The 19,707-nt window shown below is 37.7% G+C and overlaps 3 protein-coding genes across 3 annotated transcripts; 2 read left to right on the forward strand and 1 right to left on the reverse strand.

The window, feature by feature from the left end:
- Positions 1-513: 513 nt before the first annotated feature.
- Positions 514-8,434, forward strand: LOC117302907 (coiled-coil domain-containing protein 105-like). The gene is made up of 5 exons (XM_033786881.1): positions 514-982; positions 3,033-3,137; positions 3,451-3,909; positions 4,215-4,424; positions 5,222-8,434. Exons 1-5 carry the CDS (start codon positions 587-589, stop codon positions 5,402-5,404), a joined length of 1,353 nt encoding a protein of 450 aa, XP_033642772.1. The 5' UTR covers positions 514-586; the 3' UTR covers positions 5,405-8,434.
- Positions 7,581-18,707, reverse strand: LOC117302908 (ras-related protein Rab-14). The gene is made up of 7 exons (XM_033786882.1): positions 18,544-18,707; positions 16,599-16,716; positions 16,043-16,157; positions 15,114-15,243; positions 14,272-14,390; positions 13,679-13,747; positions 7,581-12,658 (listed from the first exon to the last, which is right to left on the reverse strand). The coding sequence occupies exons 2-7, from the start codon at positions 16,702-16,704 to the stop codon at positions 12,550-12,552; spliced, it is 648 nt and encodes a 215-aa protein (XP_033642773.1). The 5' UTR covers positions 16,705-16,716; positions 18,544-18,707; the 3' UTR covers positions 7,581-12,549.
- LOC117303296 (hyphal wall protein 1-like) lies at positions 16,899-17,453 on the forward strand. The gene has a single exon (XM_033787462.1). The coding sequence runs from the start codon at positions 16,899-16,901 to the stop codon at positions 17,451-17,453; it is 555 nt and encodes a 184-aa protein (XP_033643353.1).
- Positions 18,708-19,707: the final 1,000 nt, after the last annotated feature.

Here is a 19,707-nt window from a genome sequence, read left to right on the forward strand (position 1 = left end):
TACTAATTTTAGAAGAATTCTCTTAACATGATGTTTGTTTTCCCCCTGACGAAAAATATAATTTATAATTATTATAAAAGATGTGATGGGCAAACGTTTTTTGTAACTTTCGTCTCACCTTGAAAGTTTTGATTTTACTTCGAATTTAGTGTATTCGCGAGCAAGGATAGTTACCGGCCTTTTTGTTTCGCAGTATATCAATAATGTGTCCCAACTTTTTAACGTCCGAGTCTTGTTATTGTGATAACGGCCTCCTGATAGAGGGCGCCCGGTCAATATAACGAACTTTTTAGTTTGTGATGCGGTTTCTGTGTTGCAACAACGTTGACCGGCGCGGGCGCGGTGGCCAGACACATTCTTTACCTCATACATATTCATACTATACTACCGACGTCCATGACAACACCACCTGTTCGGCTTAGCAACATGGACGCGCTGGTAATGTGTTTGTGTGTATAAACTATAGCGCGCTATACAACACATGCATGCAGCAGTACGTGGATGGGGGGCATGAAGAACCGACACAACTTCTGTAACAAATTAATCACAAAATAGAACAATTTAAGTTAAACCAAAAAAATCCAAAATGATGGCAACACGTACTAGGACACAAATGCCAGTGGCCACGGCCACGGTAGGTCCTGCAAATTGGCGAGAAGCAACACTTAAGGAAATCAAAGTTTCCCAGTCAACCGTGGATCGGAGCGACAAAGGACTCGATCTTGGCCGGAGCATAGATCCGCTCCCTTCCCTTCGAGACAACTGCGCCCAGCAGAGCAACACCGTGGTGCATTCCTACGTTCGAGAAACCAGGGCCGTCCTCGTGAAACTCAGAGAAAGTTTCCTAGACACCAATGAAGAAATCAAGAGCCTTATTCGTGGCAAGGAAGCGCTGGAGAAGAAATTGGAACACATCCGAAAGGACATAAGCCTGAATAAAATGAATGTTGAGATTCGCTGCACTCGACCTGCAAGAGAAAGGGTGAGGATGGGTGTGGTTTTTAACTTCTCTTCTGGGTTGTATTGTAGATTCAGTTTCACGTCTTTGTTAAAACTTTGATCTCCTCTTTAAATTTCCCATAGAATATATTTAACCCAATATTTAATGTTTGTAACAAAAACAAGGGGGTGGGGGGGGGGGGCAAAACCAAGGTGTAGATCACTCAGTTCAGTCCGAACCCTTGCTTTGCTCTCCCCCAATGAGATACAACAAAGTTGCAAATGAATGGTTTGAAAAACTAAATACAAACTTAACTAATATAACTAATAAAACACTGCCTTTTTTTAATAGATGTGAAACCATTTGCAATTATTTTAATACCATACATTTGTTGTCGCGTTGTTGTTGTTGACGTTCTGCTTTAAAATTATATTGAACAACAAACAATAAACAACACATTCTTCAGTCATCAATGCATTTAATTATATTTTTGTATAATAATTAAGTTTGTTTGTCAACTACTGATATTCCCTACACATTTCCAAATATTGTTAAAAACGTTATTTGATATGAACTGTCATTCAGTCATTACACAAATTTAGTCTAAAATGCTTGCCACAAAATTAAAGTGTTGTTTGCTCCGTAAGTTATAGTGCTATTTTGTTGAAATGTTTTCATTCAAAAGCCTCATATGTGCACAAGAATGCAAAAAAAAAAATGATTCCCAAACAAAAAACACTAATTGAAGGATTCACAAACATTTATTATTGGTTTGGCAACTCTTTCATTCGTGATAAACAAAAAATGCTCAAGAAATACAGGATTCAGAAATACAACTCAATTACAAATTTCCAAGTTCTTTCTACATAGTTTGTCTTTTTAAACAGATTCAGTTTTGGTTCACCACATACAACTCTTGAATTTTACAATTCAAATAAAACAGACTAAATAAATAATCTGTAAGCCACTGCCAGCTATCATAAAATATTCATAGATAATCTGGATAAATAAGCCAGTGTTTACTTTAGGCATGGATAGACGCCTGGCCTTAAACACCTAGCAACATGGCAATCCTATAGCTTTGTTTATAGTGGCCCACGTTTTCTTTAATGCGGGTCTTTAAACAAAATCTTGCCTTTCAAAATAGCTTGGGAAATTTACATTCCTATCTTTTATTTTGTAAAATGTATTTTAGATGGTTATTTTTTTCAACAGAATTAACACAAGAGGTTATAATAGCAGAGCCAAGTTCCCACAAATTTTTACTTTTGTAACATGATTTTTCTTCTTCAATATTTTAATGAAGAGCTGGATTTTGATATTTGAGAGGGCAATGTCAGTTTTGCAATAAGCACTTCCATTTAAAAAACTTTGAAGGGGCAACAAGGTCAATACCAGGGCAACAGAGGTCATAGCCCATGTGATCTCCCTGTAATTGTTACTCGCGGCCTGTCAGAATTTAACTTATTTTCTCAACAGAATTGTTGCCTTTCAATCAGAATGGTTTAATCAAATTGTTTTGTAATTTCTTAACTGACAAAAGAACAACCATAGAATGGCCCTTTCTTTTAACCATAAACTCTAAAAAAAATTCTTTCATCCCAAGTGTCCAGATATTGTAGACCAATTAATCACTAATCACAAAGTAGTTGTAGTGACTTTTTCTCAAAACGAGATGTTATCTTAGTAAGAGAGATGTCAACAATGTGTTCAAGATAACTCATTCACTATAAGTGGATCAAAGTGCACTAATCTGGCCAGTCTTCCTTGTCTGTCATTCTGACTCTCTATGTTGAAATAACAATTATAGTTTTAAAGGAATTTTTTTGGTGCTGATAATTATGAATGTGACTTGTTCCATATGAACCCAATATCCAATTGAAGCAAATCTATGGAATTTGGTTGTTAAGATTGCCGTTTCGACCCTAGCAGAGTCTTCTTCAAACCTTATTTATACCATAGGTCCTTTTGTTGGTAAGAAACTTGCAACAGCTAATTCTATTTTCTCATCTTATTATTTAAATAACTCTGAAGGAAATTTATTGCCTAGATGTTGATAAATTTATTTGATTTTCATTGTTTTGTTTTCTAGGAGCGCGATGGAGCAGACACTCTTATGGATCGAGAACTCCGTCATCTCTACCAACTTAAGAGAGCTCTAGAAGCCCAGTTAAGATCAGTTCAAAAACAACTACAGGTATGGATATAATATGATTTAATGAATTGTCCTTAATGATGCCCCTCCCCCAAACCACATTTGTTGCATTTAACAGAGCTGTAAAAGGCATCGTCTCAATTTAAATGTATATTTATGTGACAGGTGTAGTTTGGACAGCACAAAGACGACCTTCATTATAGGCAAAACCAGATGAAGCTGTGATTTTGAAAAAAGGACCTCCCTGTCAAGTGGCATACTAGGGTAGGGGGAGCTGGGCATACAAGTGCATCCCCTTGAAGGTTTAGCATACCTGACAACCTTGCTCATTGCTCTATTTTTTTTTACATGACAGATTCTTGACCAAGTACGCAAGAGGCTGAATGCTGTGATTCAAGAACGCAACCGTGTCCTTGACCTCATTTGCCATGCCGTCTCCTCAGTAACCAACGGTCGCGCATCCCGCAACAATGGCCGCCTCTCCCGCCAAGAGAAGAACATGACAATGACTTTTGGTGCAAACAGCCTTGGCTACACACGCCAGATAGACGTCAACATGAATGGCAACAATGGTCGCTCAAGCAAGCTGGATGGTGAAGAGAAATCTGACGAGTTACCCATCGACCCTCTAGGTCCGTTCACCCCAGAAGCCAATGCAGCCATTGATCAGGCACGGGAAGCCCGGAACCGGTCTGTGAGACTCAGACGAGAAATAAAAGATGCTATTGAGAATACTGAACGTCTTGTGGAGACGGCACACAAGGCTGTTAACAGTGGCATGAATAAGAAGGTGGCTGAGACCATCACACTAAGGGTGAGAGATTATTTTTTCTTTTTAGTTTAGCCTTACGCAAATGATAGACAAACACTGTGTTGATGGGCAGTCAGATTTGCGTAGTGGTGTCTTGCCTTGCCTTGCCTTCTACCTCTCGGACCCTGGTTCAAATCTTGCTGGGGCCACTGTATGAAAAGAGGGCAGTGCCACTTTCATTTCGAGAAGGGCAATTCCTTTAGAAAACCAACACTACATGGTGCTACCAAAAAGCTCTCTTAGAAAGTTAGATTGGAAATTTGGTTTTATCACTCCTTACTAATCCTGTTTTGTGTTTTTAATTATAGCAACATTTGACGGTAGCAGCTGGTGAGAATCGTCATGCCATCCACCGTTCTCAGCGCTGGTATGATTCTACAGATAGAGCTCGTTACTACACTGTAGGCCCAGAGATGCAATCAGATCTAGAGATGAGAGAAAGACTAGACAGGCCGCTAGTCCGTGTGTATCAACGTCATCCAGGAACCAATCTGCCCGAGGCTCAAGATATAATCAGAGTAAGTCAAGTTATGTTTCCCCTGAAACTGAGTGAACAAGACTAAATGATGAAGCTGTGCTACTTAATGCAGAAAAACATTATCATTATAAGGAATGATCGCTCAAAGTGATGCAAGTTTACATCAACATCAAAATCATCCATAGTGTTTATACAGGGATTAGAAATTTCAGACTTTTAACTGAATTCAGACTTTTTAAAGTCTGCCTGGTAAACATAGAATCTATTTTTCTTCAAATAAAATAAGCCATGCTCTTTGATCTACTTCACAAGCACTGATGATGATACTGTTCCTAATACCTCCTTGGAATATATATCTCCAGTGGTTATCAAAAGTTGGAAATTCCATCATTTCAATGAACCTCACAAGATCTGGACCCTTGTTTTAGACTTTTTTTGTCAGCAATTACTCTCATCCCTGTTGTCATACTAAACTACTTCACAATTAAAAAGTCAGAATTTAACTAACCTACTAGGTTTACAATAAAAAAATAAAACACACAATATAGAGAAGTACAGCTTAAAGGAAAAACTATCACTAAAAAGACAAGAAGTCAATAAATACAACAAATCAAGACTTATAACTCATATGAAACAATGAATCCAAACCCAGCTAAATACTTGTGATTTGTTTCACTGAGTTCTGAGTTTGCAATGCTAACACACAACAGTGTAAGGGTAAACTGAATATCAACTCAAATGACTTGAAAAACAGTAAGTGTTCACCTTGTAAATGTAATAAATTTCATGGAAAGAATGACTTATTATTGACCAATCCTCTTTTGTCTTTGACTCTAGGGAGCTGCTGGGCTGGATCAATCTCTCTTGACGACGAGTCGTAATATTGCGATGCTCCAGATGGGACAGAATCGCCTCCAGCATGACATCAGACATAAGAAGGCTGCTTCAAGTGTAGATTCATCTATTGTTAGAATGAGAAGACGTCTTGCCAATCATCGCTGGGTGATGGGAAGTGTATAAAAAGTCAAACCATAACATCTATTATCGACACCTCTAAGAAACAACAACAAAAAAGACATGAAAAAAAACTGCAACGAATAATACAAACATAAACCATTCGACCAATAAAGTCCAGTATCGACATAGGGACCTCTGAAAACCCACAAAAAAGGGCAAGACAAAATTGAAATGAACATTATACAAACATAACAAAGTTGGATCTTTGGGAATTTTAAGGGTATTTTCACAGTAATGGGGACAAAATAGATCGACATAGGGACCTCTTAAAACCAACATTAAAGGCATACAAAATTGCAATGATTGTTATACAATGTACAAACATAAAAAGTGTAAAAATCAAAGGTATTAGTTTTTTTCACAGCAATGGGGGTACAGTATTTTTTTTCATTTGGTCTTTCAAACCAAGACGAGAATGTCTTTATCAAAGACCATTCTGAATGAATGTATGCATAAATGAGAAAGGGGAAAATCTCTTTTTATATGGTTTGTAATCGTTAATGGATACAGTGATTGAATTCATTATCTTCGGATGAAAGGCCAGATTAAGAAGTAGTACCAAACATTCATCATTTTAAGTTACCTGCGGGTGAAAAAGCCAGTGGAGGAAGTATTTTCATCGTAGTTAACCTTACAATTTTATGCTACTAATTGTTTGTTTTGAGTCATGACTACAGTATTAATAAATACATAGGATCATAGTCCATGGACTTGTGCCCGTTAAACAAACGTGGTAAAGTTCAATTTTATCCACAATTGCAAACAGGAACACAAAATCTTTGAGTTCTTCAAATTAGCATAATTTGCCCACTTAATATTTTTATCTTGTAGTAATAATTTAGAGTCCGTATATCACAAAGATAGGAAAGAATTTCTTTGTATTAAGTTATGCAAAATACGACTACATGTATAAGACGATCTAATTATGCAAGAGTAATTTTTAATAACACGTAATTGATTCACATAAATCTTTTTGGACACTATGCACAGTGGAGACATGGAATGTTTCCACCAAATAAACAATGTGTTAACATTGTGTTTTTGCCAAATCTTTTAAAGTTTGATATATTCCGTCCATTTTTAGTTCAAGTATACTTTTTCCTTTCTGGCAGAAAGGAGAGCATGATTTTGAAGAATCAAGCATAAATAATTCACAAATTTGAGTAGTTTTTATAAACATTTTTCTTAACCAACTGAAGTGTGCTTCTACCAATGATGCAGTAAAAAATATATCAACTGCAAAACTGAATTGATTTTGAGAGCAAAATTCCGACAGGATATTTTTGCATTCAATCAAATGTGTAAATTTTAACTTTGAAACTTTTGTATATATTTTGCTTATTTTAAAATTGTTTAACTGTGTAAATATGTAATGCAATTTTGTGAATGCTGTAATTTGTGGCCAGCTCTGGTCCTAAGACCCAATTTAACTAATGAGTACTCAATTGGCCCCAAAACTTAAATATTAAAAATAGAAAATAATATTTCTTTCAAAATCATGTTTTCATTAACGCTACAGGGTTGTTAACTTGTTAGTCAAGTATATCATAAAGTGTCAAAAACTGGTTAAGGTGAAATGGATCATGAACAAATGCAGTGGTTTTGTTTAATAACTTTATTCTTTTTATACAGTGCCTTCATTTTGAAATGAGTTTTGTGTTTGTTTTTTATTATGTCAGTGCATTTATAATGCATTCTGCATGTGTAAAGGAAACCTCTGTCTTTATTTTTGCATAATACTTTTTAACATTTTAATCCCGCCTACTTTTTGTATGCACAAATAATTTCACAACGGTTTGTAGTTTGTGCAAACACACTTCACTCTCTGAGCATGAATTCAGAATAAATATAGAAACAAACCAGAAGTGTTGACTGTCCTTTGTTTTGGTTTCAGTTTAGTGTTGTTGTAATATAGAGTAGTTTGAAGTAAATGTTGAATTGAATAGATAAAATTTGGGTTGAACAAAGACACATGAATACAATAACAGGCCTTTAACCTAGGACCCCGGATTGACGTGCTGGTGCTCTACCAACTTAGCTATCTCGCCCTACTTTGGCGGTCTCTCTATTTTGTCAATATCATTGTTCAGGGAGTGCCAGTCAGAGGCCATTGAACCTGTCATATAGCTAGGGATTGGGTGTGCAAAAGTTTACACACGATACAAATTTAGATTATGGCTTCATTATCTTATACATCCTTCATTAATAGCATTTAATATTAACTTATCTGAGAGTTCACAATGTACATTGTACAATATCATGTCCGTAGGTAATGCTTAAGATTATCAGATAAAAACAACTTTTTAAAGATCAGCTCCAAGGTTAAATTCAGTCTTGTGATGCACTCATTTTCAAATGGACAAAATCCTTATGAAGAAAAACCAACAAGTGTAAAATGATATATATTTTTTTTATACAGAGTGAATTTTGTTACCGTCCAAAATCATCAAAAGACACATTTTAATATATTAATGGTCCATACTGTTTCACGTGGGAATTACTTTAAATTCAATCCTGAATTTCTATGATCAATTCAATTCTATTCAATCAATACAGCAGTAAATTTGACTTTTCGACTGGCACAAAAATTCCTCTTTTGAATTTACAGAAATTCCTCTTTGGAACCCATTTGTTATGATGTCCAACTGACTTCGTGGTACAAATTTTGCTCTAAAAGACTTTCAAATAAAATGACAATTCACACCATTTTAAAATAAGACTTGTAATAGTTTCTCCCACGTACATAAGGACTCTTAAAAATTAGGGCATCACAAAACTGAATGATATCGGAGCCCTCTTTAAATTATCTTGCAGTGATGTACTAGTTGGTAGCCATCCATAATACACTCATCTTTCATAATAGAAAGGTTAAGCAGAGAAACATAAATAATGTCTGGACACCAATTCTTGAAGTGTCCCACTAAAATTACAACCATCATTATAGATACAGTAGGCAGTGGTACAGATTCAAAAGGCCACTAACCTCATCTAATTCTAAATGCCAACATAAATTCTGACGCCCCCCCCCCCCCCCTCCAAAAATCGAAAAAGAAGGTTTAATTTTATGTCATCAAAGGTCCCCCTTACTTCTGCAGCCGCTTTCACAAAACGCTAGGTGTACATGTAATCCTATCTCGAGTTGGGACGAGTAACTCGTTGTTACTTACTCGTCCTTACTTGGGTGTGGTTCAACGCGTCCTAACTAACATTTCTATGCATACTGAACTTAACTAATCATAAGTCATAAGTTAGAAAGAGTTTGGTGAAATCGAAGGCAGTATAACCATTGTTACTTTTAAATCCCTCATCAACGGTTTTAGAATCTAAACTAATTACGGAGGCATGTCTACTTACAAAAATGTGTACACTTACATGTTTGCAAATTTGAGTTTTTTTTTATACATCTAGTTTGTTATAATTCAAGACATATACACATGTGACAACATGTTAAAAACTTGTGGAGGGGGCTCAAGACAAAAACCCAATTATTTACTTATTCCAATATCAAAATGCTAAGCACATTTACTTTTAAAGCACAAATATGTGGGGAACCATCTCATGTAGTCTACATGCAAAAACTTGAATTTTAGCTGGTATTCCGATTTTCTACTGTAATGTATAAGGGTTTTTACTAATCCCACATCATTATTTTTTGCTCATCAAAACACTACAGCTAAGGCATGACAAAGGTCTTTTGAATAATCCTAACATTTCCAAATCCTCCATAATCCTTAAACCCATCTCTGATTTTGTTGGATAAGCACTAGGCCAAACAACAAAATAGTTATGACTTGGCCAGGCATAGCATTTTTGTTAGACACCAATCATTTGGTTGTTGAGTTATAGTAGACTGTTCGCGTTGTGTGGCCATCTTTGTTACAGTGATAATGATAGGTCTTCTCAAACAGTTTAAAGGAACCAGACTATTGTTCATTCAAGTCTCAGTTTGGTTCACAAGGGGATGACTATCAGAAAAGCAAAATGGCCAAACCATTGATGCCTCCCACAATGCGTAACGCACCTCTGCACAATTTCCGCCATTTTGGAGTCACCTCCAATGTGTACATATTTTGGATGGCACAAATGGCGAACAGGCTAGGCGTATGTGGGTAGGAGTGAAATGGGACTATAGAGCAGTTTGGAGGATTCAGTGGGTTTCTAGGGTTTTAAGGGATGCAAAATGCAAACCCGACAAAACATAACATCCAAATGTATATGTACAAGTACCAACTTGGAGATTTGGGAAACTACTGCACTCTAAAACTACCTCATTGCACGCTTTCAATTAACTGAAAGCTCATAAATTTGTACATATATAATATTTTTGCACTGGCATTTATGAATATTGGATCCAATATAGGAATGTTTTGTTATTTATACATTTTGTAATAAATGTAATTAAGTAACAGAGAAAACAAATACCACCTGCTACAAAAATGAGTATTTCCTGTTTACTATGATGCATTAAGTTATGAAAAGTTATGATATATATTTTTTAAACGAATATCACATCTCCCCAAACTGAGCTGTGTGTGATTGTTTAATACTGAAAATATATAAAGTTACAATCTTCCCCAAAGAGAAACAATAACCCAAAATTCAGCATATTTTTCTTTAAGCAAGTCGGGAAGACTTACGTTATTGAAAAAATGTACATCAGTTATATTTTGGACCAAATCAGCTGATTGCCAAATGTTTATTTTAAAAAATTTTGAAAGTTATCGTAAACAACATGTTGAGTTGACGATGGACTTATTTAAACTTTCAAGAGTTGTCAAAATTTTCCAGGAAAACCTCAGCAATTTTGACTCCATCATTGACAAGAAAACAACCCACATAATTTAGATGAATTACAACCACATATTCAAAAGATATGTTATCAATATAATCACCAAGTGCAAATTAAATTACTCTAATAAGTACCTCACTGTCAGGCTTGCAAATGCAGTTTGTTAAAAAAGAAAAAAACAAGAGACAAGTACAGAAAGACTGTACTGTGTTTTTCCAATTTCCAATGGTGCAGACAAAGACACCAAGAACGAGAAAATCAGATGTTGATCAGCATAAAAGTTGCAAGCCTGCATTGTTTGATTGGGGAAAAACATCTTAAATAAAATCTTTGTTACTTAGTAACTATTAGAATCATAACATATTATAATTGTTTAAAGATCTCATAATTTTCATGAAAGACCTGATACTTCATGAAATTGCCTCTCTTGGTCAGTGCCTTGATGGCCCTTGACATTTTCTAATAGAATTTTAACATTTCATTATAGAGGTGCCCTTTACTAAGGAGAAATTACCTTAGCACACTTGAAATATTCCAATAGAAATGTCCTCACAGAGGTGCCCTTAACGAGGAGAACAGGACAAAACGCCTTGGTGCCCTTGCCATTTCAAAAATAAAGCATCAGGCCTGGACCACAAAAAGGGATGTTTTAAAAATATATCTAGTGGGATTATGGAATATGGTATATTAACCCCTGTGCATTCTGTCTACATCCAGGTTTGAACTCATGCCAAAGAAAGACCACAGACTTCATAATACACAAAATAAACCTTTGAATCTTGAAAACGAGTATTTACGCTATTCTTAAATCATCCACTATGTTCAATCTCATTCAAATGAGAAACTCTGACCTGTGACATGCTTTCACTAATCCAGTTTTCAGGATTTTGGTGTGGCAGACAAAGGAAAACCCTCAAACAAGACCACATGCTGGTAAAACACAGTGGTTTTATGATTCATAAAATGTATATTTGTCGTATTATTATTACACTTTTATATTAGTTTTCAACATTTTCACCTTCAACTATTATGACATTTGGATACTTTTGGTTTCTGTAAAGAATATCCAGTTTCCCTAACAAGAAAGTCAAGAAGATGTCAGTCTGACATTTTAATGCTCTCATTGCCCCGCTCTTTGGCTTTTGGTTTCCCTTCAAAATTTTACGAAAAGAACAAAAGGGCAGTTAATGTCCTTGCCCTTTCCGAGACGAGTTCCCATGCCTATGGTAGACCGTAAGCTTCCGAACAAACCATTTTACAAATCCCATCTGCAATTTACTTTCATCAAAAAACGCCCAACTTAAAATGCAATAAATGAAATACATATTTATATAATAATAATAATAACGATATAAAAGGGATCACTGAACATAATAATAGACATTTTTATACACAGTACCACTTATTACAAACATATTCTTACATCACTCCGATCTGCTCAATTGTAGTCGAACTCTCATAGATTGAATCGGACCCCAAATTATCTAGAGTTGCTAAGCAGGAAAAATAATCTACAAGTTAAAACTGGATCCAATTTCACAGAGCTGCTTAAGTAGATAACGTAGTAAAGCACAGCAACAACTATGCTTACCAGAATAAGGTTACCAACCAATAATACCATGTTACATGTAGCATCTGTGACTGGTATCCTGCTCACTTTTGCTTAACAGATGATTTTTAAGCATTATTTCATGCTTGAGCAGCTCTATGAAGATGGCCCATGGCTGGTAAACTGTACTGGGCAAGATCTTGAATGCTTTGCTGAAAGTAGCAGATGAATGTTATTTCAAGAAGAAAATTCCAAATTACCTTTTTTGTTTCTTCAATCAAATGCTGCTAACACTTTTCAGTACTACAGAGTACTGTGGACATACAGCCAGAGGTCATTTGCATATGCAGCTCCCAAACTCTGAAACCACCTTCCAACACATGTTGGGAATGCAATCTCAATAGGTATGTTCAAGAGTTCACTTCAAACCAATCTGATTAGCATGTGACTTTCTCTTGCCAGTGTTTTCACTTTCATCTTTTGAAATGTTGTCATGCATTGTTTTGTATATAATGTGAAGTTTCAGAATTGTTTATGTTCATCAAGAAAGTTTCAAACCTGTACAGCTCATTTGCCATGGATGGAATGTACTTTTCAACGATTTATTATTATGATTAATCCCTATCCTGACCTTAAAAATTTGCCCAACTAAATCAATCTCCTCTCTAATGAATAAAATGTGTCCTTCCACTGCCCAGCAGTAGCGCTAGCTTGGAAGACATTATTTCCTGCTTAGTAACTCACAAATTTGGAGGAGAAGTTGAAGTAAGGTTTAGATTCTAGCAGAGATGGGAAGAGTGCCAGTAAGCGTTAGCATGGACATCCTTCCTTGTTCTGTGGCTGGTCTGTATTGAGTTGATTTCCTCTCGGTGCTGCTGGCTTATGTTGCACACCCGACTCTGCTGCATTCAAATCCAAGCTGTTACAAAGAAACACAAAAATCAAATTAGATTAAACTGGATAAAGGGTCTATGCACTTTTTATAGGAACCCTTTCTACTATCATTATCTTCAAACGGTGTAAGTTTAATGTAAATCTGTGGACATTTTGTTTTGTGCTACAAAAAGTACCCAAATCCTTTAACTGTATAACTATAAACAAAACCATTGAAATCTGTTTTCAAGTTTCTCCTATGACAAACCCTTGGAAATGAAAAGCAAAGGGTGCAGTTTTAATGCGTACATGCCTGGAAATAAATGGAGGCTATGGCATTTGTTGCACTTGTCTTGGTGCCCTTCAAAAGTTTCCATAGGCTTTGAGATTCTCTAATGGAAATGCCCTTTGCAAAATGAAACTGCCCTTGACCTTCTAAAGATTAAATTCCAGGCCTGCATGTACTGACAGGATATTTGGGCATATCTTAACGTCCAATGCGCAACAGATTTCTGAATGATAGGCTATTGTAGCAAAGCAATTGTAACTTTCAGAGCTGTTTTTGCCATATGTTCAGTTTTTAACTGCTAGGGTTCCCCTTTTGTAGCTGGTTTATTCCATAGTGGGGTAACCCGGGTTTCAATGTATAAGAGGGTTCCCCCAACACCCTGTGCATTTGTTTAGTGTTCGTTAGTGGTTTATCTAATATTTAGTTTGACTTATTGTCGTCTTCTTATATATTGTTCCTATGTACCTTGTGGTGGTGCAATTTTTGTGTATTTTGTCTGTGCAATTTTTATCAATATTTTTATCTTGTAATGCCACATTATTCAGCTTCGTGCTGCCAGTTGGTTTTTTAATAAAAATGAATGAATGAATGAATGAAAGATAGTATAGCAGAGGTACAGCACTTTGCTGGTGGAGGTAGTAGTTTGAATTCCCATCAATATAAATGCAAACCACAAGAGATGGTATCAAGAAAGATACATGCACCGCACCAAGAAACCAAACTCCCAAAAAAGACATAAATGGGATAAACACTGAACTCATAATCTACTGATCTTACCTTCCATCCTGAATGTTTTGATATATTTTCTTTGCTGTGTCCAGGAATGCTTCTTCAACATGCTCTCCCCTGCAAAAAGAATACAACAACATTAATTTGTGAAGATACAAGTATAAGATGAAACTAACTGATTGTGGTAGACTATTACATTGGTATCCTGAACTACAATTGTCAATGTACGATGTATGGGCTTTTATCAGGTTTTATAGAGCGCTTTATACACGGGACGGGTGTCTCAATGCACTTCCACTATTATTACCCCTGGTCACTAAGCCATTTAAGTCCTTTCTTAAACCATCTCAGCTCCATGGGGAGTATACAGCCTGTGCAACAAATATGTAGCGCACTAAGCTAAATCAATCAACAAAGGTACCCATTTACCCCTGGGTGGAGAGAAGCAATTATAGTTAAGTGTCTTGCTCAGGGACACAAGTATCACTACTGGAACTCGAACACACACTATGTTGAACAGAAACACCAGAGCTTGAGTTCAGTGCTTTAGTCCGCTCGGCCATGACACAACACTATTGTATGTGTATTAACCCTGTGCATGACATGTGCCCTCCATCAACAGCAAAAACAGTTGTACTTACGTCTTTGCACTTGCTTCTAGAAATAAAAGACCATTTTCCTCTGCGAATTGTTTGGCTTCTTCATATGTAACATCTCTCTGGGCTTCGAGGTCACACTTGTTACCAATCAGGAAGATTACCTACAAAATCACAACATCACAACAATTTGTGAAATTATTTGAAACACAACGAAATGATTAGATGACTCTGAACATGGGTACATTTTCTCTTAGTAGGAACAACTTAACAGCCCGAAATACCATGTGAACTCACTTTGTTTTACCGAATCCTCGACAAACTTAACTCAACAAATAAACTTGATAAAACAGTTTCAACAGATACCCTACAAGTCATAGTCAAAACCGGCCAAGCATACTCAGTTTGAGCTTACTTGCTAGTCAAGTCTGTGAGTGTGGAGCTGCCCTCCAAACAGCTGCCCACATCACAAGTAACTGCATTGTTCAAAGTTACGCTGGCAAGCAGTCCCTAAAGGAGCTACACAATCTATCCACACAATGGCTATTTGTCAACAATTGTATCACTTAATCATAGTTTAATCTAAGACCTACAAAACATTGGTCCTACAATAATTTATTTGTGTATATTAGTATTAGCAAAAATCTTGACATTCTTCCCACAGCACCCCCCCCCCCCCCTCCCAATCAATCTAAATGGTTCTACCAGACAAAATAAGGCAACAGGCAGTTTCTGAATTAACGGCTACAGCTATGCCTAGATTTCCATGTCAACATGCATTGAGGAATAGAGCGTCATTAGCAACAGTCGTAGCCGGAGCTGTAGCCACCAATTCAGACACAACCATAGTGTAAACAGAGGGCAGGTTTTTCTCATGCTAAACTCACTGTATTTGGGTTTGTAAGATTTCTAGCATCTGTAAGCCAGCTACTAAGATGGTTATATGTACTCCTCCTTGTGATGTCATACACCATCAGAGCTCCGGCTGCTCCTCTGTAGTAACTCCTTGTTACTGCCCTGTAAAGTATCAAGATAAACATCATGTCAGACCATGGTAAGCATTCTCAGCCTCATACTTCACTGAGGCAATGGAGGCATTTACCTCTACGCCACATGACTCCATCTCATGCCCCTGGCCTTCATGCTATGTCCCTGGCCTTCATGCCATGCCCCTGGCCTCCATGCCCCATTGCATCAATGCCCCATTGCATCAATGCCCCTTGGCATCAATGCCCCTTGGCATCCATGCCCCATGCCTCCATGCCATGCCCCTTGGCATCCATGCACCTTGGCATCCATGCCTCCATGCCATGCACCTTGGCATCCATGCACCTTGGCATCCATGCCTCCATGCCATGCCCCTTGGCATCCATGCACCTTGGCATCCATGCCCCTTGGCCATACAAGTATCAATTTGATTGGCCCTTGCGTATCCAAGTTGTCTGTGGGTGCAACACCCCCTTGCCTAGATGATGACATTGATGATGAATGATGATTTCAGACACTGAATCGGAGCGTATATCTGTGAGGGAATCTATTACTGACAGCCTCCCCTCCCCTCCCTTCACTGTCTGGCCTTGCTATATCATCCACCACGGATTTGAAAAATGACAGCCTATAATGTCATATCATGGTGAATGCACAAAGTACACGAATAACCCTCCTACTTCTTGACCATTCAATATCATCCACTGTGGGTTCCGACTAATAGATAAACTAAGCCAACCGGTAATATGATAACACGTGGTAAATGCGATTCTGCAGTCACTAAGGCCCGTGTGAGTTACCCATGTTCAAGACTGTTCCAAAGACTTACCTAAATCTTTCCTGGCCTGCTGTGTCCCAAATTTGAAGCTTAATTTTCTGTCCAGAAACCTCAATTATTCGGGTACCAAATTCTACACCAATTGTGTGAGGGCAGTCAGCCATAACTGGAGAAAAATAAATAATTCAATTTATTGACTTTTTTCATTTGGGATATTTCGTCTCTAATGAAATCAAATGATTATTGGATATTTTCAACTTGGACATTTCAACTAGGCAAAACATGAAAGTAATTGAACTAACCATTCTTAATAATAAATTCAACACAAATATTCTGAGCATTTTTACACAAAGTCAGTCATTGGTTTGGATGCAACTCTCAGTGTCCTTGTTACAGCCCAAGTTGTGTACTGTAGCTGTCCTATCAGTAATTGGGCTACTCATCAAAGGATGAAGCAAAAGTGTCTTGCTCAAGGATGGTTACAATTGTTAAGACTGGAACTCCAACCCACACTCTGCTGATCAGAAACGCCAGAGCTTCAGTTTATGCTCTTAACCAAAATTGCTTCCAAATTTAAGGTTGTATGGTAATGTTGAATTTTACTTACATTTCTTTTCTGTGAATTGGTGTAACAAACATGATTTGCCTACACCCATATCACCTATAATGATGTATTTGAAGATATAGGAATAATTGTACGGCCCACTAGCCATGGTGATGATATTCTGTAAATAAACACAAACAAATAAAATGTTTGGTAAAAGTTTGTTATTCTTCAATTGGTTGGTAAACTAATTGGAAAATGTTATACTTTGCCCTTAGGGTAATTTGCTTTCTCTTATTAATTCAGAGTTATCAAGTTGACTTATTTGAAAGAATAAACAAGCCCTAACAGACCCAACAGACCATGTATCCCAACAGACCATGTATCCCAACAGACCATGTATCCCAACAGACCATGTATCCCAACAGACCATGTATCCCAACAGACCATGTATCCCAACAGACCATGTATCCCAACAGACCATGTATCCCAACAGACCATGTATCCCAACAGACCATGTATCCCAACCGACCATGTATCCCAACAGACCATGTATCCCAACAGACCATCTATCCCAACAGACCATGTATCCCAACAGACCATGTATCCCAACAGACCATGTATCCCAACAGACCATGTATCCCAACAGACCACGTATCCCAACAGACCACGTATCCCAACAGACCACGTATCCCAACAGACCACGTATCCCAACAGACCACGTATCCCAACAGACCACGTATCCCAACAGACCACGTATCCCAACAGACCACGTATCCCAACAGACCACGTATCCCAACAGACCATGTATCCCAACAGACCATGTATCCCAACAGACCATGTATCCCAACAGACCATGTATCCCAACAGACCATGTATCCCAACAGACCATGTATCCCAACAGACCATTATTCCTGACAACCATAAACAATATAATCAACAATCTGACAAGGTTTGCGCCCTCTATTGAAAATTTTTTACAACTGCGGTGTCTTTTTGTGCATATTATCTAGGCACTGAAGAGTGAAGACACCACAGCAAAGGGTGCGCGGTGCTTAACACTTCCGTCCGTGCCCGGGGCACGCCTGGATTGGTGTATTACCACAATATTTCAAGACTTCACTTTCTAAAATCTTATCAAGTGAGATGTGAATTCATAAAAATGATTGAAGAAACCACTCGCCATTTGGCTCAGTCCTTTATAGATCCTACGCTACAACCAGAACCCTGCTCGTTTTTTTTTAAATAGCAGGAACGCTTTGTTGCAACACTTTTATTCCCTTAAAGATTAAATATAGTCCTAACTAATGCTTTACTATCGCACCACCAGACATCAGGTGGGTGTCCTAATAAAAAAGCGTTTGGCGCCCAACCCAACCAAGGAAAAAAACACCAAAAATACACTTATTAATATTAGGCCTACACATGTAATTGTAATAACATTCAACTCAACAATGTTTTAAATTGTTAAAACAAGGGTTTATTAAAATATGTTGATTTCTTCATTGTAAATTAAAGATAAAAGTCTAAACAAAAACAGCAACTTACCATAAAAATAGAACAAGTCATGCATGACAAAATGACATACAAACAAACACACACATTTTGACATGTTTGACAAGCTGACAAGTGTCTACTCAACTCTGTCTGTCTGCTGACTTACAAATCTATCTATAAAAGAGTTATTTGATGCCTCTGAAGAAGGTCCGGATTGGATCGAAAGCTAAGGCCATCTACCCTATTCATTATAAAAGAGTTATTTGATATCATATGGTGATGTACAGGGTCCTTTTACGAAAAATAATGAATGGTTAATGGGAAAACTAGGTAGTCATCGCCAAGCATCGCCACCAACCGGCGCAGAGTCAGTGTGGTGTGATGGGACAACTTTGTACGGCGCCCTACCGGCATCAGCTGCACAGATGGAACGGTACAACACATAACAGACAGACAGAGCCGAAAAGCGTATACAAACATATCACTTTTATCGCAACCTTTAAATACTCACACAATATTCACACCACTAGATGAATAAAAAAACTCTGCCTCGTCCGATCTTGACTGAAGCTGACGTCAAATCTTTCTTACAAATCTGAAAAATCAGGAGAGAATTTCTTGTTTTTTTTGCTGTGTAAATGCGGAAGATTTCGCTCCCGTGACCCTCGTCCAAGATGGCCGCTTGCAAACCTCCCTCTGATATGACGTCATATCTAACAGCAGAGAGAGAGGTGGTCGATACTACTGCGTGCGCGCCGCCCCAAAGACCAAAATTGATTTCTCTGTTTTTTCTTCAGGTCGTCTTGATGCGAATTTAAAAACCGTAAAAAAAGCAAATAGCCAACGATTTCAAAAAATCAGTTACGTTGGGGGTGGATTTTCCCTCCTCAATACTCTATCTCGGAACAGGATGCTCGTAAATGACACCTGTTATTTCTAAACCAAAGTAGTTGAGTCCTCCCCCTCTAGTCATCTGTTTCTATGGTCCTCCTCCGTTCACCGCCCACAATTTATTGTTCATTTTGGAAAATGGAAGCAAGCTAGCATAGGATGATGATGCACCAACACATTTTCCACCCCATCAATTTCGGCCGCCACGCCTTGTACAACACGTTCAACACAGTAGCCCCCCCCCCCCACAAAAAATGGCCTGCTGCCATGCTGGTAGGTCGACCACACCTAATAGGCCTACTCATCTCATGTGCCACATCACACCCACCCGGCCTCATCATGCATCCACCCTGGAAAAATCATACAGCGAATGGTAAGGTTTGATATTGTGTCTATTTTATTTACCTCTTATTGTGAAAGAAATTATAAAAATGTACACGACATAAAACAACACAATAAATATGTTTGTTTTACTTGTTGAAACTTTCTAATAAAGGGGATCGGCAGAGAGCTTTTCACTGGTGATGGGGCCCGGGGTCAAGCAGGAAGAAAATAAGGGATGAGGCATATACCGGCGAAGAGATGGCGGTAGGCAAGGACACAAACAAATTAGTTTGCATGGGTAATGATTCAAATCTACTTGTGACTGGTCAATTCAGGGTAAAAGCTTCTCAAGCCAAATTATCCTAAAGCCAAAAATGCAACCGGCAAATCCCTTTATATGCGGTTGTTTGGGGTTGGGGGGGGGGGGGGGGGGGGCGGGGGTGTTGATTTCCTTCCATGG

The sequence above is a fragment of the Asterias rubens genome, chromosome 19 (assembly GCF_902459465.1).
Source record: "Asterias rubens chromosome 19, eAstRub1.3, whole genome shotgun sequence".
Classification (NCBI taxonomy): Eukaryota; Metazoa; Echinodermata; class Asteroidea; order Forcipulatida; family Asteriidae; genus Asterias; species Asterias rubens.